Genomic DNA, 24,765 nt, shown 5'->3' on the forward strand with positions numbered 1-24,765 from the left:
TATATAAACACTGCATAATACCCTTTCTACACGGGACATAACAACATACATCACCTAGACAACCGTACTGGTGATATACTCTTGTGATACTTTTTAATAGATATTGGAAAGGTTTAAAAATATACCTGTGGGTTGGAAAGAAGTGGAGATACAGAATTTATGTCTTTCTCAAGCGCTGTATGTTTATTTCTGAGCGCTCGAGCTACCGTCTCCATGGCAACCCACTACGGTGAAGCAGTGCAACCGCGCCATTTACCGGCATGAAGCGAAATACACGGGAATGTTAGCTTACATGTAATAAAAGTAAAAGAATAGGAGGTAACTGTTTTCGTCAATTAAACCCATATGTGATGCCATTTTCTTTACCCATTACACTCTCCCCTACTTTAAGAGATGTCTCCTGACATCCAGAACTAAACTGGACTACTGACTACAGTGGTACTCTAAGACTATTGGTCAAGACGTCAGGTAAGTACAGTCTTCAGGAGTCACCAGTCTGAACAGGAAGTAAGCCTGCAGTATGTCAATCACAGGTAAGTAGTATGAAGGTAAGATTGTATGTCGATGTCAATGTCCTTCAAGTCCTGTTCAATGTCAATTCTACCGTACGTCCCTACAGCTGGGGGAGGATAGTAGCATCTCTCATGAAACACTGGATAGGCCAGCATGGAAGAAGGTGTACAGTACATGGCATTAGTTCCCATTTTCCAAGGCTGGTAGGAAGGTTCTCCTGACTGGTCATACACGAAGATGTTTCTGGGTTTGACCGGTCGAGTGGACCTCCGCAGTTGCTGATCTACCTCTCTTACTGGCTGAGGTACAGGCACAACATCTATCTCAGGATCCTTAGGGCTGGCACTCCCCATAGCATTATGTGTCACCCTGTGTTGATCCGGTCCTTCCACTGCTGGGGACGAATCTACCCCTCTTGGTACAGGCATTGGCTTCGCTGTCACCCAAGGGTCAGATGATCCTGGCCGCCATACATCCTCAGACTCAGGTGCACGGCTCAACGGTCGATATTCGGGAGCCCCAGCCCTCAGCTCACTGTGTAACTCGGGTTGAGGTGAGTGGTGTCTGACAGTCCTCCTCTCATACACAGGCAGGGGTCTAAGGTTGTAGGAGCACTCCCCCTCATCATCTGAGGTGCCGACATCAGACTTAGTTGCTTCTCTGGTTGGCATATGACGTCTCTGTCCTTGGGGCTTTCGCTCCGCACCGGTGTCATGTTCCTCATGGTTGACTAGCAAGTCACTGACAGGCAAGAGGAGATTACAGTGGAGCACCCGGAGAGTCTGGTCACTTGTTTCAGCTTGGATTCGATATACAGGTCCATCTCCCAGCCTCTCAATGACACGGTGGATCTTCTTTTCCCAGTAAGATCGAAGTTTGCCTGGGCCACCTCTCTCTGACAGGTATTTGACAAGCACACGATCACCTGGTTGCAGCAAGGCTCCTCTGGCACCTCGGTCGTAGTGCCTTTTCCCTTTCTCTGAAGACTTCTTGCTGTTCTCAGACACGATCCGGTATGCATCCTGCATCCGGGAAGCCCAGGTCTGTGCATACTTCTGCCGTGTCTGTACCAGCCGATCTGGGTCGAGATTGAATATAAGCTCAATGGGCAGCTGTGGATGTCTTCCAAAAAGGAGGAAGAATGGTGAGTAGCCTGTAGACTCATGCTTCGTGCAGTTGTAGGCATGGACTATACTGGGGAGATGGTCTTTCCACTCTGCCTTCTTTTCCTCATGGAGCGTTCTGAGCATCTGGAGAAGTGTTCTGTTCAGGCGTTCAACAGGATTCCCCTGCGGATGGTAAGGAGTAGTTCGGGAGTGAGAGATTCCTGCCAGCTGCTGAAGTCTCTGGAACAGGGTGTTCTCGAATTCCCGACCCTGGTCATGGTGGAGCTTTTGAGGGTACCCGAAGCGTGGAATAAAGTCGTAGAAGATCTTTTCGGCCGCTGTTTTGCCAGACTTGTTCCGAGTAGGGTAGGCCTGAGCAAAACGGGTGAAGTGATCTACTACCACAAGGATGTACTCGTAGCCTCCTTTACTGGGATCAAGGTGAAGGTAATCAACAGAGAGCAATTCAAAAGGTGCACTAGTTGTGATTGAGCCCATTGGTGCTTTCTCATGGACAGCAGGTCGTTTTTGTTTGATGCATGGGCACTGGCGGATGACGTAGTCTTCGATGTCGCGCTGCATAAACGGCCAGTAGAACCGTTGCCTTGCAAGGTGGATGACTTTATCAGCGCCAACGTGTCCTATGCCATCGTGCAGGTGTTTGAGCACGGTTGACTTGAGTGCTTTGGGAAGGACCAGTTGTTGATTTTGTCTTGCATGCCTGTACAGAATACCATTATCCAGTTTGAGCCTGTTCCACTCATGTATAAGTCGTTGTGTTCCTGGTTGTATTGGACTCCAGTCTTTGTCTCTCGGATTCCATCCGCTCCCTTTCAACTGGATCACCTCGGAAATGGGCTCATCTCCTTTCTGGGCGGCTCTGATATCTTCTGGGGTGAACATGGGCGTACTCACCGGGGGAGGGTCATCATCACAGGCGGAGATCTGAAGGGCGGCAGCCCATGACACATCCTCATCTCTCTGAGCTTTATTCCCCTGCCAGATGGCAGATACAACCTCAGGTGGCATTGTCTCAGTGTACTCCTTCAGGTTTTCTTGGAGTTTAACTGGAAACCTGGACAGGGTATCCGCATCCACATTCATCTTGCCTGGCCTGTACTTGATGTTGAAGTGGAAGTCGGCTAATTCACCAACCCAGCGATGTCCAACAGCGTTCAGCTTGGCCGTGCTCAGGACGTAGGTGAGGGGATTGTTATCTGTATACACAGTGAATGTTGTTGCATAATACAGATAATCACGAAATTTATCGCATATGGCCCACTTCAGAGCGAGAAACTCAAGCTTACTGGAATGGAGGTGGTAGTTCTTTTCAGCAGGCGTGAGTGACCTGGACCCATAAGCATTAACCCGGAGTTTGCTGTTCTGTTCCTGGTAGAGCACTGCCCCCAAACCTTCATTGGATGCATCATTGTGTAGGATGAATGGCAAATCGAAGTCGGGGTAGGCCAATATGGGGGGTTTGATCAGCATGTCCACAAGTCGGGACACAACTGCACTGTGATCGGGGGACCACTTAACTGGTGTCCGGGATGGTAACTGACCACTGCTCCGGCCTTTTTGGGTGGACTTGGCTGCAACAGGGCTCTTGTTGGACAAGGCAGGATGTTCTTGAAGCTTAAAGGGTCACTCCACCTCTGGAAAGATGAATGTGTATTTAAAATGGGTAATATATGTAGAAGAAATGTGAAATTATTTTTGAATTTGGAGCTCTCTAGACTGAGAAAAGACAGAAAATTTATTTTTGGCTTATGTGGATGAAAGACAACAACTCCCAGAATGCACTTGCTTCGCTGCCCTAGGAGGCCACGCCTACCGGTAACAGAGCGCAGTAGTTAAACAACAAGTCTAGGCTACTAGTGAGTCTCCGTGAGACTGCCCGAAAATGTGTTTCAGGATCGCCCAAAATGTCCGGGATTCGGCTTTTGCGTTCTACAGTCGCCATTCATCATGTTTACTGTGGCGAGCAGGACGAGTGAAGGCCATGTGGAGAACGACGCAAGGCCGGTGGCGTGATTACGGATGAGCGACACCTGTGAGACGCACCGGTCTCGTATCTCTCACGGAGGAGCGGGAATTTTCTTAGCAATGTAAAAACGCACATCAACCGTTCACTTGTTTAGCGTTCATGTAAACACTACATTCAGATTCACCAATCAGAATGAATTCAGTTAGATTGAAACAAAAGCTGTGCATGTAAACAATGAATGGCGACCGCAGAAAGCAAAAGCTGAATCCCGGACATTGACGGCCGGACTTGTCTGGGAAAAAGAGGACGGTAAGCCCTAAAGTTACTACTCAGCTTTCTCCACAGAACAAGAGCCTGCTAGCTTACCTTCCAAAAAAGATGGCTGACACTATGTGTAATCCCAATCCTCCATAATGCATCCGTCTGCGTATTCAGTACCTTCGTCCATATTTTCAAAAAGTTTCTGCCGGTGAAATCAAACGCACTGGCACTGATCTGTGATTGGTCTGTTAGCGCATTAGGTCCAGCCCCCTATGGGCGGGTTTGAAAGGGTGAGATCTAGTGCTTGTAGTCTTTACAGAAATCCCCCTGTCTTACACTTCCTCCTACAATGACGTAAAATGACGATTTTTGCGTCATTGTAGGAGGAAGTGAAAAAGGTAAATAGAGGATTTCTCTCGTCTCAGGGGAAAATGAGAGAGTGTTGCACGACCATTCAATAGTATAACTGTGTTTCTAACAATGGAAAGCTTAATGCAAATGGGTGGAGTGACCCTTTAAACAGTGGCCGGGCTATTCTGGAAAAGTCCTGGATGAATGAGCGATAGTAGCCGAGGAAACCAAGTAGAGCTCGGACCTCTCTGACGTTCTTTGGCTCTCTCTCCTTCATCTGCAACACAGCCTCTAGGTCTTTGGGATCTACCTGAACACCTTCACTCGTGACCAGGCGTCCAACATATCTCACTTGGCGTTTGAACAGCTCACACTTTTTCGGGCGCAGCTTCACACCATGCTCCCTTAAGCGACACAGAACTTGTCTTAAGTCCTCAACATGGCCCTGGAAAGTCTTGGAAAAGCAGAGCACATCATCCAGGTAAGGAGAACAGCATTCATCTCTTGCGCCCTCCATGCAGCGTTGGAATGCTGCCGGGGCGTTGGTGAGACCAAATGGGAGGCGTACCCACTCGTAAAACCCCCAGGGTGTGCTAAAAGCTGTCAGGTGCCGGCAGCTTTCTTCAACAAAGCCTTGGTGGTAAGCACTGCCCTGGTCAAGTATGGAAAACCATGAGTTGCCTCCTAAATTGTCAAGCAGGTCCTGAATGCGTGGAAGGGGGTGGCGGTCGGGGATGGTTTTGCTGTGCAGCCCCCGGAAGTCAACACAGAGACGTAAGCTCATGTCCTTTTTCCTCACACAGACCACAGGGGAAGAGTATGATGAGGTGGATTTTCTGATCCAACCACGGTTAAGCAAGTTCTGAACATAGTCTTTTACCTCTTTATACAAGGGCTTTGGGATGGAATTGTAAGACTTTTGGACAGGTGTTTCATCTGTAAGGTTGACTCTAAGTTGGAGGTCAGGAATACAACCAATGTCAGCATCGTCTTTTGCGAACACATCAGACTGCTCGAACAGCATTGCCTTAACTAACCTCTGTTCATCCTCGGCTAGATGTGATACGTCAACAGGAGGGTGCCACTTGTCTTTAGCTTTAGACCTGATCTGTCTGTCCTGCTCTTTGTTCATGTCAGTCGTTGGATCTGTACTTAACTGAGCTGCAAATGTTTGGACAACGTCATTCGGCATGTGCTCAAGACCCGGGACAGGTTTAACGTCAGCCACTTCCTCAAGAGTGCCAAGAGTGATTCTTTGGGTCAAATAAATGGCATGTCGGGTTGCATTTTGGATGGAAATTTTAATGCATTTTGAGGGCCCACAAGGAATGTCAACTAATGTCGGGAACAGTTCTAGGCCTTCAGGGCAGGTGTTTTCGATAAGAGGCTGGAACAGCAAGGTACGATTCCCTGGCAACCCCCTAACCCGGCACCTGACTTCATAGACTCTACCAGCAGAGATAGTGACACCTTTCTTGCCTGTGTGTACAGTACATAGGGCTGTCTCGTCAGTGGTGATTATCTAGAGGGCAGAGACCAAGGCCTCAACTGTGTTCTCAGGGACACTTAAAGCGTCGGTCAGAATAGCAGTCACATTCACAGTGTTGTCATGCTCTTTGATTATCTCAGCTATGACGTTACTTCCTAACAGGGGACAGTGACAAGACTGACTGACCAGTAGGGGCACTCCAATTGTCACCGACCCATGGCGCTCACTACAAATCTGCAGGTCAACCTCTGCCCATCCATCAAGGGGAACTTGTGTACCATTTGCTGCTGATACTTCAAGAGGCTGATTGGCAAAGAGGGACTGAAGTGGTTGGATTTTGACGTGGGGTGCTGCTCTGTCTATCCAGGCTTTGCTGACCATCGTCACCTGAGCCCCTGAGTCTAAAAGCATTTCAATTGGTACACCATTGATGTTGCAAGAGACAGTACAACGTTTTCCTATGAGCTGGGCGATGCGGTTTTTTTTATCTTCTTGGCATGGTATGGGTAGCGGTTTGATCTTAACAGTGGGCTGAATGCTATTCACAGTCACTGGCTGCCCTGCTCCAGCGACTTCCTCCCGTTTCCCGATGACTTCCTCTGTAAACAGCCAATAGCTCGGTGTCCGGCCTGACCACAGAAAAAACAATGGGGACAGCTCATGGTTTTGCTCACTACGCAGTCGTGGCATCTACCCTTTTTGTCAGCTGACCGTGTCCGTGGAAGACTAACAGTTGTGCTAGAGCGGCCAGACTGTACACGTTCTGCAGACTTGTCAACGAGTGTCATGTGTCTGGTCAGTGATGACACCTGGGCAGTCAGCTCTCTTATAGCGTCACGGTTAGCCTGTAACTCAGCGTCAACTGGACTCGGTTTGGTCGGTTCAGTCTGTCCGTCATGGACATATCTGGCACTGCTTACCATCACCGGTCTATACTTAGCCCCAGCACCCAGGCGTTTCAACCTCCCCTCTTCCTCAGTCATGGACTTGGTCATCTGTTCTAACAGAAAGTCATCGCTAACCTGCATATCAGAAAGGAAAGGTTTGATGTCATGTCTAACATAAGTGTTTCTCTCATTTAGACCTTGGTAGAGTGTGTGTAGAAAAGTACCCTGTACAAGCCTTTTGTCATAACTAAACTCTACACCAGGTTGCTGTGACTCAAAAATGACTCTCTGCTTTAACCCCATCAGCCTGTAGAGAAACTGCTGTGGACTCTCTCTGTCATGTTGTCTAGCATTACTGAGCTCTTGAAAGAGCTCGGTTACACTTTTATCCCTGATGTGAGAGCGGAGAAACCGTTTTAACCCCTTCACTGTTAGATCATCATGGTTAGTGAGCATTTCCCTGAATGTACCTGGCTTAGTTACCTTAAGTACAGCTCTAATAATTTCTGTCTCGCTAAACCCCTCTTGTAAAGCAGCTTCAATCTGCTTACAAAGACCATTAAAGGAAATGTCAGAACCCATGTCAGATACCTGACCACCGTGTATTTTACACTCTCTACGTGGAAGCAGAGCACTAACATCAGACAGTCTTACTACCTGGTCTGTTACAGTTGAGGACAGGCTTGTCCCACCATGGATGACGGGTGGGTGTGAATGTCCACTGATAAAGATGTGAGGATGTCCCTTGTGGAGGGAGGTAAATGTTGATGTGTAGGCGTCAGTGTGCCGTCCATGTGAACAGTGGAAACACAGACCTCACCAGACCCGGAGTCTGTCGATGTCAGTTCCTGCAGCAGATCCTGGAGGGAGAGGAGTTGAGTCATGCCTTCATCTTCCATCGCCTTCAACCTCTTGCTCCTGGTGTAGTCGATGAGGAAGTCATAGAGCTCTGGTTCACAGAGGCCCTCAGTGCTTTCACCGCCATCTTCAATTGACCTGGCAACCAACTGCAATTGGCTGAAAGTCAGCGCTGGAAGCTGTTTGATGATCTGGAAGATCAACATTCGCCGTGGGGTTACTGTAGTCATCGTGACGTCTCACCGGTGACTGTTGCTCTCTGGATGACGCTCAACCCAGCAGCCTTCCCTGAAGCTTGGACCTCTGGTCTCACCGTTGCAGTGACTGCTTACCTCGCTTTTCGATGCTGGATCCCGGACGAGCCCCTAATTGTTACCGGCCTCAGACCTAGGGGAATCTGGGCAGGTACAAAGCCACAGGCTGGATAGCACTGTGCGTTGGAAAGAAGTGGAGATACAGAATTTATGTCTTTCTCAAGCGCTGTATGTTTATTTCTGAGCGCTCAGTCCAATATCTCAATAATACAATCATAAACCGTAACCTCAGCCATTACATGGACTATATAATATAGAAATGGCCTAAAACTATACTGAATACAATAAACAAACCAATATGTAAAGCATTGGAATATATCAGATAAAATAGAAAAAACCCATTAATAACATATTGTAAAATAGTCTTACTGTATAATATATCAAATATACATTGCAATACAAACAACCTTTTCATAGATCAAATACCAAGAATACTATATTAATATTTAAACTGTTCATGTGACTGTGTGATAATCAATCACCAACACAACACATCAGTCTGCCGTTTGCGTGTGTCTACCGGCACGTGCACATTAACTGTCGGCGGCATAGCCTCCTAGAACATTGACAGGCTCTGGTAAACAAACATACTGAACAGAGCACCGGCAATACAAACAAAATGATACGAAGTACAGAGAGACTTAATAGACATTACATATTACACTTTAAACATACAGATGTTCACTCGACTCAACTGTTTACAGTCCGTCCAAAAAGACGAGAGAACGGAACCTTCACTCGCTAGCTAAAGCTGCCAGCAAATACATACTATATAAACACTGCATAATACCCTTTCTACACGGGACATAACAACATACATCACCTAGACAACCGTACTGGTGATATACTCTTGTGATACTTTTTAATAGATATTGGAAAGGTTTAAAAATATACCTGTGGGTTGGAAAGAAGTGGAGATACAGAATTTATTCTTTCTCAAGCGCTGTATGTTTATTTCTGAGCGCTCGAGCTACCGTCTCCATGGCAACCCACTAGGGTGAAGCAGTGCAACCGCGCCATTTACCGGCATGAAGCGAAATACACGGGAATGTTAGCTTACATGTAATAAAAGTAAAAGAATAGGAGGTAACTGTTTTCTTCAATTAAACTCATATGTGATGCCATTTTCTTTACCCATTACATGAGCAACAGGATTTCATGATATATCCTATTTTATTGCAGGCATTCAAATCCACATGAGAAAAGCATTAGGTAAGCTTAGTCTAGATATATGATTTGTAACAGTGAGTGTTTTAGCCATATTTCATACCTGGTACCACACGATCTGGTGTCCTGCTGGTGCTGGAGGTTGCTAGTGTAGGCGGTCGTGCTGGTGGCGACGCTGTTATCACCAGTTGGGAAGTTGAGGCATCACTGCACGGAGAAAGTGCTAAAGAATCGATCGTAGACAATGCATCTGAAACAAAAAGTTTTTACAATTAGTTTGTAAGACACAAATTACTGCGACTCAAATCAAACTAGCAACAATAACTCCAGAACATTACTGATCATAAACAATTTTAACAATTAAATATGCATAGATGTAAAAAAATAAAGCTTTACAGATGGTCAATAAAGTGAAACTTTCAAACTTAATATATTGTTAACATAACACAACGTACCATCCTCCATCGTGTTGTCCAACAACAAGGTGGCCGAGTCCAGATTACACGATTGTTTTGTCTGTTACGATAGTCACTGTGTCAGATTACGTGATTTTGACTTGCCGTGGACAAAAAACATGTCAGACTAAAAGTCTGAAAGTCCACTTACTGTCCAAAATACTGTTAAAACCTCTTTCTTTCATCTTTGAAATATTGCCAGATCCAATGCTGTGTTTCAGGCACCCTCCCTCCCATTGCTCACAGATCGACTGCCGTAGATAGCGTCCATTTTGTCGAACCACTTCCACATTCTTCTGTTTGCACTACTCCGGCCGTTGTGGTCCCATGGTTCTGTAGTCGCTTTTAAGTTTTTTAATTTGTTCCTGCACTGTTTGTAGGTCTGGTGGTAGCTGTGTGCGGCTAAAAGCTGAGCTTGTTCTTGAAACACTTTTTTCATTCCGTGTCGCCCCATCCAGCTCTTGCTGGATCCGCTCCTAGGCAACCAACGAAAGGAACGTCTACACTTCTGCTGGGTTCTATTATTGTCAACGAACCGACTCGGCCCTCGGATATGACGTCACTTCCACACTTCAAGCGTTCTGGTATGTTTTGCGCGTCCGAGTCGGAGAAAAAACATGGACGCCACCCAGAAAGCTGTTGCTATGGTAGCACTGGCCGAGTACCAGGCGCTTATCAAAACGCAGCCATTTGAACTTCTAAAATTTTCCCTTTATTTCATGTTTTAGTTTATCTTCTGTTAGCCACGTTAGTAACAGCCGGTTGAAACGCTGTAATGAGAGGTATGGGAAAGTTGCCCTCCGCAATATGGCGGCGCCGTTGACGTACGCTCCAGCAGCCAATAGGGCGTCTATGTATTTATTATGTCTATGATAGGTACGGTACGCTTGGAACCTCTTCTTCTTCTTGTTGCTATTTTATGGCGGTTGGCATCCAGCTTATTGGTGCATTTCCGCCACCTTCTGCTCCAGAGTGTGAATCAGAAAATAGGTTTACATACTAAATCACCCACCCTCCCGCTTGGAACTTCAACAGAGTTGGTACCATTTAAAGCGAGCCGAAGCGAAGCGAGCCGTACCGTACCATGCAGTGGAAAAGCGCCACAAAGTGAGCCATAAGCATAGACTGTAAAAAAATATGGACGTAGTGTCCGTGACGTCACTCGTAGGTTTCTGAAGAGCATTTTTGAAGCCTAAAGTGGGCGGGGCCAACCGTCGCCATCTTGGCAGCGTGTCATCTCTCGTCACTCCCGGATAAAAGAAAATGGGCAAAGAGGCGGGACATGGGTGGAGCTGAGGTGCTAATGCTATGCTACTGGCCTCGCGCTAAAGTGACAGCTGAATGTAGAAGTAAAGCCAATAGTTAAAGTTCATGTTTTTGCCCTTCGAAATACTATAACGTAACTAAAAGTGAGACTATGTGTATCGTGATGCATTATTATTCTGCTAGTTAAAAATGTATTATCATGCAGTAACTTACAATATTGCTCTGAGCTTGTGCGTGTGACAGTGATTCATGCCCATAAAGTTACATGTCAGTCAGCGCGGCATCACACGTCAAGTTCGTAAAGAGCTTTATTCAGTTCAGTCGATTTTAAAATCTGATTTTGGCCGCCTCTCAATTTCTCAAATGGGTTAAACCAAAAATATTACCTCAGAAGTTCAAGTAAATGCACTTGAAATCCGCGCTCATTCAAGGGCGTGCATCTATTGCATGGACGGAGAGAAAGCACTGACTCCTGCAGGATTTCATCTGTACTTTTTATTTAACACTTAAAGGTTAAATAAGCATATCTGTTCCGTGAGAGCAATGGTACCGCATAACGAGTGTAGCCAGTATACTCCAAAAAGCAACGAAATTGTCAGACATCCATTAGTGCATGCGAGGAAAACAACTGGAAATACAGCGCTGGTTGATCTCTCCATACTCGACAACGACGGAATCCAACGGCGTGGCCAAAGGTATAATGCGTGTATTAAATTGTATGAAATAATCCCGAAAAAAGCACAAACACTGCAGAGATGGCAAGTACAGCAGCTGCTGGAATTAGCTGAGGGTGACGTTAACAGATAGACAAACGTCGGCTTGCAGTTACAGCAGCCTCAATCCACCTGTCACTCAAGTGGCCACGCCCTTAATTATGCAGAACTTTAAGGCTTAATGTAATTTAAACGGACGAGTTGTAAAAAAATTCACCAATATTCAGACATAATACAAAAACTATGAACAAGTGCAAGATTAATTCAATTCACAGAAATATTACTGGAGTGTGAGTAATAAAGACCCTGTTATTCTCAGTCCTTCATATAGCCCGTGAGTTTTTTTGTTTTTTTGTTTTTTTTGGGGGGGTGGGGGGGGGGGTAGCCCTTTTTTCAGGTCAGAGCAACTGCCCCTCAAAATTCCTGTGCACGTCCCTGCTGATTGCACATAAAGATAAAGTTCTTCCTTTGTTATTCATCCATACTGTTAATTCATTCTTGCTAATATCATCACACTTTATCTGTTTCAGTTGTGCACAGGGATTTTGGATTTATTGGATGTTCTGATACAGAGAAAGAAGTTTTTTATGGATCTGATGGAGAGGAAATGTACCATTTAGACTTCATTAGAAAAGGAGGAGTACCGACAGCGCCCGACTTTGCAGATCCTATCAGCTTTTCTGAAGCTTATGATGCTGGTTTTGGTCTAATAGAGCTCTGCAAACATAACTTAGACGTACACATTAAAGTTTACAAACCCTCGGTCGAACAACTAGGTAAGACACACATTCCATATAATTATTATATTTTTACATGATGGATATATAATAGAAATATAATAAACTGAAGTTTACATTTTTGGAGATGTTCAAAGAAATTAGCTGCTGAAATTACAAATCTAATCAAGATTTTTGTTTACAAGATTTTTTTTATCTTGTGGTTCAAGATAAAATGTCCACTGAGGTCCCAAAACCATTTCTGTGTGTTCACAGACATCCCAGATACTTCCATCTATTCGAAAGATGACGTGGTGCAGGATGTTGAGAACAACCTTATCTGTCATGTGACTGGATTCTTCCCTCCACCTGTCAATGTGTCATGGACTAAAAACAATCAGATTGTGACAGAAGGCATGAGTCTAAGCCAGTACCGCAGACAAAATGACGGCACCTTCAACATTTTCTCTACTCTGAAGTTCACGCCAAAAGAGGGAGACATCTACAGCTGCACTGTGAACCACAAATCCATTCCAGGCCAACCTAAAACCAAAACATGGGGTGAGGAACTGCTTCATGTTGATTCAGTGGATGTACGATTCTAATTGTTCCCAAATTCTTTGCTTTAGATCAACTAATATATTATAACAGACATCATCTTAAACAATTTAGGGCAAACATGACATATCCTAAAAAACTAACTTCTTGAGAAGTTGATTGAAAAGATTATGTTGTCACGTTTTGTTTTTGTTTCATGTTCTTGTTTCATGTCTGTCATGTGATCCTGCCAAGTGTTTCTCATGTGAATGTGTAATGTTGTCATTGGTTAATTGTCCACAGCTGTCCCTTGTCTAGTCATTAGTCTTGTGTGTATTTAAGCCCTCATGTTTGCCATGCGTCTTTGTCAAGTATTGTTTCCTGTAACCACTGGTTGCATGTTCATGTTCATGTTCATGTTCTGAGTTTCATGCCACGCCATGCCTTTGTTTTATGTTTGATCACGTTTTGTAAATAAACTGCACTTGGGTTCTCTACAAACTTGCCTTCAGTGGAAAACATTACAAAATACTTTACCTAAATTGAACCCAGCGGTTGCCCTCCTGCATCTATGCCAGAAGAATGGTCTTCTGGAAACGTATATGGAAAACTTTTGACTCTTGTAGGCTTTAAAATACATTTTCAGTTTGGACTAAACAAACCCTTGGGTTCTGTACTGCCTGGGGGAAAAATTAATTTCTCCCTTGCGCAATACATCGACCATGCACTTCTGCTGAGCGGTTCCTCGTTTTATTGTGGGAACTGTGGATGAGGGGGCTCACAATGCACACCACAGCCAGCATGCCAAAGCCTGAGTCACTTGACATCATGCCTGCCAAGCCTGAGTCTCTTCACATCATGCCTGCCAAGCCTGAATCACTTTATGTCAAGCCTGCCGAGCTTGAGCTTCTTCACGTCATGCCTGCCAAGCCTGAGACTGTTCACGCCATGTCAGCCGCGCGCATGTCTTCGGACAAGATGGCCGCCGTGCCTGTGACTTCGGACAAGATGGCCGTAGGCAGTAGGTACCGGATCAAGTCCACAGAGGCGGTGCCTCCTTGGCCCCTTGAACTGTCGGATCCGCCCTGGCCCCCTGAACAGCCAATTCCGCCCTGGCTCCCTGAATTGCCAGCTCCGCCCTGGCTTCCTGCATTGCCGGCACCGCCCTGGCTTCCTGCACCGCCGGCGCCACCCACGCTCCACGGCCCATGTCCTTCCGCGGCCCGGCTCCACCCATGCTCCACAGCCCAGGTCCTTCCGCGGCCCAGCTCAGCCCACGCTCCACGACCCAGGTCCGCCCATGCTCCATGGCCCAGGTCCTTCCGCGGCCCGGCTCCGCCCACACTTCATGGCCCAGGTCCTTCTGCGGCCTGGCTCAGCCCATGCTCCACGGCCCAGTTCCTTCCGCGGCCCAGCTCAGCCCACGCTCCACGTCCCAGGTCCGCCCACGCTCCATGGCCCAGGTCCTTCTGCGGCCCGGCTCCACCCACGCTCCATGGCCCAGGTCCTTCCGTGGCCCTTCCCAGCCTAGCCCTCCACCCCTCCCCCAAGACCGCCTCCGCTTTACCACCCTCCTGAACTATTGTTTTGTTGGGCGTCGGAAACCGCCCATAGAGGGGGGGATATGTCATGTTTTGGTTTTGTTTCATGTTCTTGTTTCATGTCTGTCATGTGATCCACTGTTCTTGTCATGTGATCCTGGTAAGTGTTCCCCATGTGAATGTGTCATGTTGTCATTGATTAATTGTTTATTAAGTCGATGTTCATGTTTTGTTTTGAGTTTCATGCCATGCCTTTGTTTTATGTTTAATCACGTTTTGTAAATAAACTGCACTTGGGTTCTCTACAAACTTGCCTTCAGTGGACTTACATTACATATGTAGACATTAATCATAAACATAGTGTTATTAATACAGTTCATTGGCCATATCTAGGAAAAATTAGGAAGAAAATGTAAAAAGCAAAATTCTAAAAATGTCGCTTTACAGTAAACATGAAATATATGCTTTTACATTCTGTGGCATATGCATCATCATGTGCTTGTGTGTTTCAGAAGTGGATGTTGCCCTCCCCAGTGTTGGTCCAGCTGTGTTCTGTGGAGTGGGTCTTACTCTTGGACTTCTGGGAGTCGCTGCTGGAACTTTCTTCCTCATTAAAGGAAACAACTGCAACTGAAAGAAGTAAACCTGATTTAAAAATGAACACATTCTTATTTTGTAATTCCCATTTTTTTGTACTCCTAATTAACTTTCTCCTCCAATGAAAGCTCTGTAAATTAAGCTTTTTGGTACTAAAAACAATAATTTTGTGAGCCATTTAACATGACAAATAATGTTCAAATTTGGTTGGGGTCCTAGTCAAATTATTGTTCTGACACAGCATGATTTTCTTTCAATTGTTCAAATATTTGTTATGTAATAATAATGAATGATCTGTTAGAAGTCAAGGCAATGCCATGCAACGTGTTGAGGTGCATTTATTAGAAGATCATTAAAAAAGCGGATATCACCTTCACCTGATAATAATAAAAATATAATTCATCCTTCAGTTTACGGTTTTCATAAAACAAGAGTCGATGTTCTACAGTACAGATGTTTTATAGAAAAGTTAATGTCAACAAACACAGGGCTCTGACATTAAACAAAATTAAACACTGAAATGAAAAACCGGACAAACAATATTCATTTATTTCACATTTACCTTTGACCATTTAATATTGATTCACATTCTATTAATTTATATGTCTTCAACACTTACTTAAAGTTTATTTGCCAAATTATCTGTAATTGGTAAAAGATGATGAAGTCTTTTATTATATTTTTTGCCTTTATTGGACAGAAAAGTGGAAGAGAGATAGGGTGTAATGGGAGGATAAACTAGGTTAAAAGAAGACTTTAAACTCAGGTTTCTCAAAGCATTGCTGTGCTATATGTCAGACTGATGCCCAAAAGGCTTTCTCTCTGACAATGATTATGATAGTTATGAAAAACCAAAATGACATCCTACAATTTCTTTTTGTGTTTGTTGTTTTCTGACAGGTTTTGTCAAATGAAAGCAGTGTCTTGAAATATATATGATACCTTTAAACTAAAATATTTTTGGTTAAACTTTATTTCGATGGTCCACTTTAGACATTCTGCTAACTAAGTAACTTTGCAACTACATGTAAACTGACTCTCATTAGAGTTTAGTAGACTGTAGTAGACTGTGAGTAGAATGTTAGGTTAGGGTGTTAGGTTCAGGTTAGTAGAATAAGACATGCAATTGCAAAATTATTTAGTCAGGAAAATGTCTGTTGGGGGAGCATCAAAATAAAGTGTTAGCAGATATTAAAGGAACACGCCACCGTTTTTTAAAATAGGGGTTATTCACCGTCTCCCCTACATTTAGATAGGTGGGCAAATGCATTTTTCTCTCAGTGCATGCATTGTCTTAGTCTGGCAGCGCCGCCGCCAGCTTAGCTTAGCATAATGTTGCCGGAAAGCATGTTTTGAGTAAAAGTGATCCAAAAAAAACCCGAATTACTTCTCGTGGCCTTATTCACAACGAGTACAAATAGCAATGCAGATTAAGACTAGGCGATTTCCTAGGCAGATATTGACTTGGGACTATATTGGGGTGAAGCACAGGCGAAGCACTGCTACTTGGGCGCAGATATATCACGCAACACCTGAAATCCCCCAACTTCCGTCAACATACTTGCGTGAATATTAGCTGGCTATTTTTTTCCTACAGTAGACATAGTGAATGGCGATGAACATGGCTGATTTTGTGAGAGACAAAGAGGGTGACTTCTCAGACAGTCAAGATCCAGAACCATACCTCTACGAACCAGAGTTTTCAGAAGAGGAGCTGGGCGCTTTGGAAATAGACCGACAGGAGGAGGAGGTTGCGATCGCTCAACAGCCTGAGGACGTGAGGATGAGAGCCAACACGAACTGGTGGTGTGAGTGTGTGGGAATATGCCAACCTATGCCGACTGAAATAGAGTGTCTGTGCTGTGGCGAGTGGGACAAGGTACTGCCATCGATGACCAGGCTCAACGTGTCAGATCAAGATGAGCGTCACCGCAGTTGTGTCACAGCTACCTAACTTGCGTGATATTTCTGCGCCCAAGTAGCAGTGCTTTGCCTGTGCTTCCCCCCAATATAGTCCCAAGTGAATATCTGCCTGGAAATCGCCTAGTCTTAATCTGCATTGCTATTTGTACTCGTGGTGAATGCGCAGGCCACAAGAAGTAATTCGGTTTTTTTTTATTTATTTTTTTATCACTTTTACTCACGACATGCTTTCCAGCAACAAAGGATTCCATTAATTATGCTAAGCTAAGCTAGCGTCGGCACTGCCAGACTAAGACAATGCATGCACTGAGACAAAAATGCCTTTGCCCACCTATCTAAATGTAGGGGAGACGGTGAATAACCCCTATTTCAAAAAACTGTGGCGTGTTCCTTTAAGCAGACACTCTCAAAATATTCTATTCGCTTTGGTACTATTTATACTGGCTTGAATTGGATTTTTATGTTAATTTGGTGTGTATTTTACGATATAACATCTGTAAATTACAGTCCTTTAACATCTTTCAATCAACACCTCTAAAAATTATATGAAACATGTTTCTTGCTAAATTGTTTGATACTGAATAACCAAATCTTTAAAATAACTAAATTAAAAAAACTATCATTTTGTTGTATTTTGGTTATTACAGTTTTTCTGAATTGCTAAAACACATTTCTTGAAACCATCCCTCACTTTCTCAAAACCTTAAACACAAAACCAAATTTTCAAACCACATTCAGAGAACCTCTGACTCTTCCGGCAAAATCAAACAGTTGCCTCAAAACCATTTTATCTGTGCTAAAAATCAAACAATGCTTTCAGATCATACACACATGAGTCAATATTATAAACACTACAGATCATTCATTAGACACTACATCAAAAAATGGAAAACACAAAATCCAAAGCATGCAGTTAAAGAAAAAAAGTAATTACATTTTACAGTAGTAAGGCGAATAAATTGTATACTGTATGCACTACAATTATAGTATTGTACTGAATATTGTATTGTAGGCCTATCGAATAACTGCAAAAGCCAAAAAGGTTACAGTAAAAAACTCTAAATGAAAAGCGTTAGAGTACACTCAGAAGAGTTGTGCAACTGCAGGGTCAGTGAGAGAGATTGATTCTGCTTCAGCATCATGTCTTCATGGGTTCGGCCTGAGGACTTTATCCACATCATAGACAATATCATCTCTGCAGGCAAAGGGAAAAAGCCTAAAGCCAGATCCAGCCTTGACAACATTCTCCACACCTTACTCTTTCTCATCCTCATCCTCTTCCTCCTTGTTTACCACCTCTTACTCATACTCTTCCTCCTCTCCCTCTTATAGTAATTTCATAAAAAAAGGTTGAATAAATTGCAACAGAAGCAAACTCAACTGATTTTGTATCCTCAATATGTCCTGAGTAAGGGAAAAAAAGCCCCGAAGAATCCCTTTAGGGGAAAGTTTAGAAAAAGACCCAAATATAGCCTATTCCAACGCATTCTCATCCCAAGGCATCATTTTATTCACACTTTTGACCATGCTTCCAAATCCGACGCGCATGGCACCCTTTAGCGTCAGGTAGATGACGCTTATCCTCGCGCGTCATCTAACGCCTTTAGCGTCAGTTAGATGACGCTTCCGTTTTTAGCGTCAGTTACATGACGCTTCCGTAATGGGTAGGTTTAGGTCTGGGGTAGGGTTAGCGTCTCATATTGACGCTAAAGGGTGCCTTGTGCGTCGGATGTTGAAGCATGGTCAACAGCGTCAGTTAGATGATGCCTTGGGATGAGAATGGGCTGCCTATTCATACGCCTGTTCATTCTTTTTCTCACGTGAATAGGGTAAAAAATTTGACCTTTAGATATCACCATGAAAATTACTGAGTTGATTACTTACATCAAGACAAACAAAAAATGTATTACAAGTTTTTTTAAATTGTTTGTTAACATGGACAAACAGTGCATAATCTAATTATGTATGTGCCAATTTGCATAAATACCACAACAGATCTAAACATTGGGTATAGCCATGTGAAAATGTCTTGTTGAATCTTGTGGCCATATAACAGTAAAAGACTTAATGTTAACGTCTGAATGGAACCCATTTAGGCTATGAAGATTACAGTAATACATAGTGGCAGGAAGAAGTACTTTAGAAACCAGCCTTTATTAATTATTATTACAGAGATGGGGTTTGGGCATTGAGTGCATTGTGTACGTAATTTGATTTTTTGATCCAGCCACTTTTTATTTTACCCACCTTTTGTCTTTTGCATTCTCCTTACCCTTGTCTCCTGTTCTTCCCTCAGACTCATCCCCCAGAAACAGTCCCACGGACCCAGTCCCAAAGCCCATCTCTGCAATAACAATTAATAAAGGCTGGTTTTAATGTACTTCTTCCTGCCTCTATGTATTAATGTTCATGGGTAGCCTAAATGGGTTCCATTCAGACCTTAACATTAAGTCTTTTACTGTTATATGTCAACACGATTCAACAAAACATTTTCACCTGGCTATACCCAATGTTTAGATCTGTTGTGGTATTTATGCAAATTAGCACATATGTAATTAGATTATGCACCGTTTGTCCATGTTAACAAACAATTTCAAAAAACTTTTAATACATTTTTTGTTTGTCTTGATATAAGTAATCAACTCAGTAATTTTCATGGTGATATCTAAAGGTTAAAGTTTTTACCCTATTCACGTGAGAAAAAGAATGAACAGGCGTATGAATAGGCTATATTTGGGTCTTTTTCGAAACTTTCCCCTAATGGGATTCTTCTGGGCTTTTTTTCCCCTTACTCAGGACATATTGAGGACACAAAATCAGTTGAGTTTGCTTCTGTTGCAATTTGTTGACCCCCACTTTGGCTTAAAATGACTGGACTATTATATTGTTTCCATCCATTGTTGGTATCAACATTCAGTGCAACATTTTGAGTAAATTTTTGCACTCTGAACTGACTTGTATTATGTACAGTTGGTTTGGTCACATCATTAGAAATAAGTGTGAACAATTTTGAGTCTTTGTGTGTAAACGATGACAGCTGTGTTGTAGTTGTGTTTAACTTTTGCCTGCCTGTTTAACATTTTGAAACATAAGTGCATCACAGTGCAAAATTTGTGTTAGTGAGTGAGAATGTATTTAGAGTTTGCAAAAAGAGTGCATGATATTTGCAAACAGTGTTTAAACTACCTGAAATTGTTTAATGTTTCACAGAAAGATTTATTCGACAAATTTGTTAAGCTATTGAGAATTTGGTTCAGAGAATGGGGTTTAATGTTTTAGAAATTCAGAAAAACTGTATTCAGCACAAAATACTGCAAACTGCCAAAGTCCAAAAAGGTAAAAACAAAACAAAAAAACTCTAAATGAAAAGCATGTTACAGTACACTCAGAAGAGTTGTGCAACTGCAAAATCAAAGATGGTGAGAAATTAATTCTCAGCATCAAGTCTTCATGTTGGGTCTGGCCGGAGGACTTTGTCCACATAAATGGAGTGCATTTATATAGCGCTTTCAACAGACCCATGGCCACCAATAAGCTTTACATATCGCCTCACATTCACCCATTCATTCACTCATACACCATCTGCAGTGTCAGCTATGCAAGGCGCCATCCAGCTGGTCGGGAGCAGCTGGGGTTAGGTGTCTTGCTCATGGACACCTCGACACTTGGTCAAGTGGAACCGGGGATTGAACCATCAACCTTCCAGTTTGTAGACAACCTACATGAACCACTGAGCCACCACCGCCCACAGACTATGTTGTCTTTTGCCAGCCAAAAGGAAAAACCCTCTAGTGTGCCAGATCCAGACTCGACAACACTGTCCACACCTCTTTCTCGTCCTCCTCGTCCACCACCTCTTACACATCTTCTTCCTCCTCTCCTTCTCAGTTTGTTTCCATCTATTGCTCATATCATTCAGTACACCTGTGTCACCTACTCTGAACTGACTTGTTTTGTACAGTTGGTTTGATCACATCATCAGAAATAAGTTTGAACAATTTTGAGTCGTTGTGTGACAACTGTGTTTTAGGTGGGTAGGTTTCACCTGCCTGCCTTTTGCAACACAAGTGCATCACAGTGCAAGATGTGTTTTAGTGAGTGAGAATGTGTTTAGAGTTTTGATGAGATTAGCAAACCGTGTCTAACTGACTGAACTTGTTTAAGGTTTTACAGAAAGAGTGATTTATTCAACACATCGGTTTAGGCTATTGAAAATATGGTGCAGAGAATAGTTTAGTGTTTTAGCAATTCAGAAAAACCTTAACTAATTTTGTGTACTGCCAAACATGCGAAGGACTCCAGCAGTATAAGAACAAGTGGATAGTTTATTTTGATGGGTTTTCAAAGAGAATTAACTGCTTGTTTGAAGCATTTAATTGCAGATTGTTTTGTAAACCAGCCACAAATAAATTAAATAATAAATTGCAATATAAATGTATATTTGTGGTATAACGGTTGAATATCTTTAAAGACCTATCCTCCAGGACCAGGAGCAGAGCCTACTGAAATCAAATAAAGGCAAAACAAATAAAGATAAGTTCAATTTGTTTTTGTTCCCTTTTTTACACAGATAAAATAAATAAATCATTTGTACATTTCTGAAGTGCATTTTTATGCCTATATACACATACATGTTATATACACATACATTTTCTGCACACACACACACACACACACACACACACACACACACACACACACACACACACACACACACACACACACACACACACACACACACAGTAATTGTCCAATGAAAACAGGAAAATTAGGGCAGTTTTCCACCTAGCAACACTTGACATTTATGTGAGAAGAAGCTGATTTGCCAGATTATTTAGACATCTATCACAAGAACAAGCACTGATAGAAAGTTCTCCATTAGGCGTATTCATAGACTGTAAATATGTCACTGCTAAATTTCTCGATTTTTCATCCCGTATTGATGCTGTCTGCATTTATTGGAACAGGCAAGTACAATGAAACATTGAGCAAATTGAATTCCTTAATTCATCAGTAAACTTGTGATATATACATTTGAAAGTTTTTATCTTTGATATTGGTTTTGTTTATAATGTCATTGCTGTTACTTCAATGGCCTTTCTTTTATAAAATATGGTCATGAATATTGAGTGAGATGAGCCAGTATTGTGATGTCTCTCTAATGGGAATGTATACTATTACACACAGTAACTACACCAACACAGTAATAGCAAATAGCAGATGAATACAGGTACTTCTGTTTTTATAACTTACATGCAATTATACAAAACCTGAAGGTCTAACACTCTGTTTTTATGTTTCAGCTGATGGATTTTATGAATACATGATGCTTGAATGTGTCTACAGCACCAGTGATTACAGTGATATGGTGTTTCTTGTGACAATGTCCTTCAATAAAGTTGTGGATGCACAGTACAACAGCACTTTGGGGAAGTTTGTGGGGTTCAATGAGCATGCAGAGAAAAGTGCAGAGAGGTGGAACAAAAATCAGGCCTTTATGCAGGGTCTGAAAGCTGATGTGGACACAGTCTGCAGACATTATGCTAAGATCTTTGACTCAGCTGTCCGTGATAAAACAGGTGAGTGATACAAGACTCCTGTCTCATCTTTACTGCATAATAAAGATCTCTAACATGCGTGTACACTGGTGCAGAAGAAACACACTCAAAATGCATTAAAATATAAGTCTGTTGTTTTGGTGGTGTTGTGTCTGCACAATGTGGTTGTCTTCAGTGATTTATGATGTTTTAATACAAAATCAATAAAATAAATATTACAACTGGATAACATTACACAGGGGTTATTTTGACAAAATTTTAACTTTAAGATTTTTTTTCTTCAAACTGAATAATATAAGGAAACATGTATGGTCTTTTTTTCTCTACAACCCATTTCCGAATCTAAAGAAAATACTTTATAGTTCATATAATTCATGTTGTTTAATAGTTTAATTAATTCAAGTATTATAGCTACTTGTCACCTAATATATTTATCATTTTTATACATTAGAATACTGTAAGTTCATTTTTGAGTGTTTTTTTCCCTTCTGGTTTAGTACTACCGAAGGTCAAGCTTAGTTCAGTGAAGAAGGCTGAAGGCAATCATCCAGCTGTGTTGATGTGCAGCGCATATGAATTCTACCCTGAAAAAATCAAAGTGTCCTGGCTGAGAGATGGTAAACTGATGACCTCTGAAGTGACCTCCACAATGGAGATGGCTGATGGAGACTGGTACTACCAGATTCACTCTCAGCTGGAATACACTCCTACATCTGGAGAGAAGATCTCGTGTGTGGTGGAGCACGCCAGCTCAACTCAACCTATTGTTAAAGACTGGAGTAAGACAAAACATTTACTTTACAGTCTTTCCTTTATGAATGGTTTTGGCATATTTATGGGAGCAAATAGAAAATATGGAAATTATTTTATTATTACACTTGCACAACTAAACAAATATTAAACATGTAAATATTGAGAATGTACTAATATCATTCGCTAACAGAGCTTGATTTCCGTTCCCCACAGATCCCTCTATGCCTGAGTCTGAGAGGAATAAAATCACTATTGGATCCTCTGGTCTGGTGCTGGGAATCATCATAGCAGCTGCTGGACTCATTTACTACAAGAAGAAATCATCAGGTCATTGGAGATGAGAGCAAATCATGCTGATACTCATCCATTCCTCATAATATCATGTCCGTACATTCATCTAACTTGTCAATAAATTTTTATTTTTCACTTTGTCAGGGAGGATCCTGGTGCCAAACTGACTACAGTTAGTCTAATGTTGCCTGATGCCAACTGAAAGAAGACCTCCTTGGATCACTGATGTATTCTCTTTATGCCACATCTTCGATACAGTCTCCTTTTACTGAACTTTGAATTTTAATAATTAAAGTAATAATGAAAATTTAATAATTGCATCAAACATACTTACATGACTTGTACTTGAGTATAACTATATAATGTTGGTACTGATAAAATAACATATTTTTATTGTGTAATGATTTTGCTTGAACTTTCTAGAGCTGATCATATGTAGGATAGAAGCAATGTGAAGGATGATGTCATAAAGGTTTTCAATCAATATTTTCATACCAGTTAGAACTATTATGAAACCAATCAAAGGTTTGATTTGAGTAAGAGAGACAGCGTTCACACACAGAAACATTTATTCATGGAGCTTTACCGCCCCCTACTGTCATTATTGGTAATTGTGCATATCATTTTCAGCGTGCGATTGCTTTGGTTAAATAATCTTACTAATACTGTTACTAGCAGAAAAAACATCTATAAAATGTGCAAAACCATATGGAGGAACGTTTTATTTTAATTGTACATTTTAGTTCTAAATAAATATGTCTTTACACAACCATTAAAAGTTTTTTTCTTTTGCTTATTTAAATAGCCTTTCCCCTTTATATTTCCTAACATTTTTCTTCACATTAAGTGCTTTACAACAATGTATTAAATTAACTGCATAACTAAGTTTATAGAGGCGTATAAAGGTCATGGGTTAGACTCCCAGGAAATAAATTAACTAGTAAAATGTAAACATTGAATGCAATGTTTGTCAAGTATGAATAAAATTGGCATGCAAAATGTGTAAATGTTAATAAAGGAAAAGGGCTAATACCAACCCAGAAGTGAAATATTCTGCAACAGGTCCGAAGGTTTATCTGAACTAAAGGAAAGATGACTGGGTCAAACAGAAATATATAAACAGGAATAAAAGATGACATTTGAGAACATGCATATTCATACGATCAGTTATTGAGTTATTTGATTCATCTTTGATTTATGTCAAAATATGAAGTGCTATCACTGACTCATTGAAGCCGATGCCATTTGGATGAATTCAGCAGCTGTAATCAAACCAAATCTTGAGAAAATACCTGTAGAATATAATATTTGAAATTATGGACTGTATGGCTTCAGTGTGAAAGATAATGATAACCACCATAATGATACGGGCATGCAACAAGGAAAGCCAACAAAAAAAAGAGAGAAAAGTTTAAAATTTGTACATTGACTGTAATTAATTAACACATAAAAATATTTTATGTTTAGTTAAAAAAAACACCC

The 24,765-nt window shown here is 42.1% G+C and overlaps 2 protein-coding genes and 1 long non-coding RNA gene across 4 annotated transcripts in view; 2 read left to right on the forward strand and 1 right to left on the reverse strand.

Moving 5' to 3' along the window:
• The window catches only part of LOC143732900 (rano class II histocompatibility antigen, B alpha chain), a 31,792-nt gene extending 16,630 nt beyond the window's left edge, over positions 1–15,162 (forward strand). Inside the window, exons 2-4 of the mRNA XM_077224363.1 lie at positions 11,898–12,143; positions 12,360–12,644; positions 14,674–15,162. Coding sequence (XP_077080478.1) covers positions 11,898–12,143; positions 12,360–12,644; positions 14,674–14,795 — 653 coding nt within the window. The 3' untranslated portion in view covers positions 14,796–15,162. The remainder of the gene's footprint in view (positions 1–11,897; positions 12,144–12,359; positions 12,645–14,673) is intronic.
• Positions 1–24,765, reverse strand: part of LOC143732905 (uncharacterized) — a 376,949-nt gene that overhangs the window by 107,342 nt on the left and 244,842 nt on the right. The window lies entirely within an intron of this gene.
• The window catches only part of LOC143732897 (H-2 class II histocompatibility antigen, E-S beta chain), a 97,645-nt gene continuing 94,419 nt past the window's right edge, over positions 21,540–24,765 (forward strand). Inside the window, exons 1-5 of one of the 2 annotated variants that reach the window (XM_077224361.1) lie at positions 21,560–21,648; positions 21,985–22,260; positions 22,737–23,018; positions 23,206–23,319; positions 23,428–24,079. In XM_077224361.1, the coding sequence (XP_077080476.1) occupies positions 21,585–21,648; positions 21,985–22,260; positions 22,737–23,018; positions 23,206–23,319; positions 23,428–23,450 (759 nt within the window). In that variant the 5' untranslated portion in view covers positions 21,560–21,584 and the 3' untranslated portion in view covers positions 23,451–24,079. Of the gene's footprint in view, positions 21,649–21,984; positions 22,261–22,736; positions 23,019–23,205; positions 23,320–23,427; positions 24,080–24,765 lie in introns of those variants that run through there. The other variant, XM_077224360.1, reaches the window with a different exon arrangement.

The sequence above is a fragment of the Siphateles boraxobius genome, unplaced genomic scaffold, assembly GCF_051911475.1.
Source record: "Siphateles boraxobius isolate OS27281-9 unplaced genomic scaffold, OSU_SipBor_1 9, whole genome shotgun sequence".
In the NCBI taxonomy this organism is placed as follows: Eukaryota; Metazoa; Chordata; class Actinopteri; order Cypriniformes; family Leuciscidae; genus Siphateles; species Siphateles boraxobius.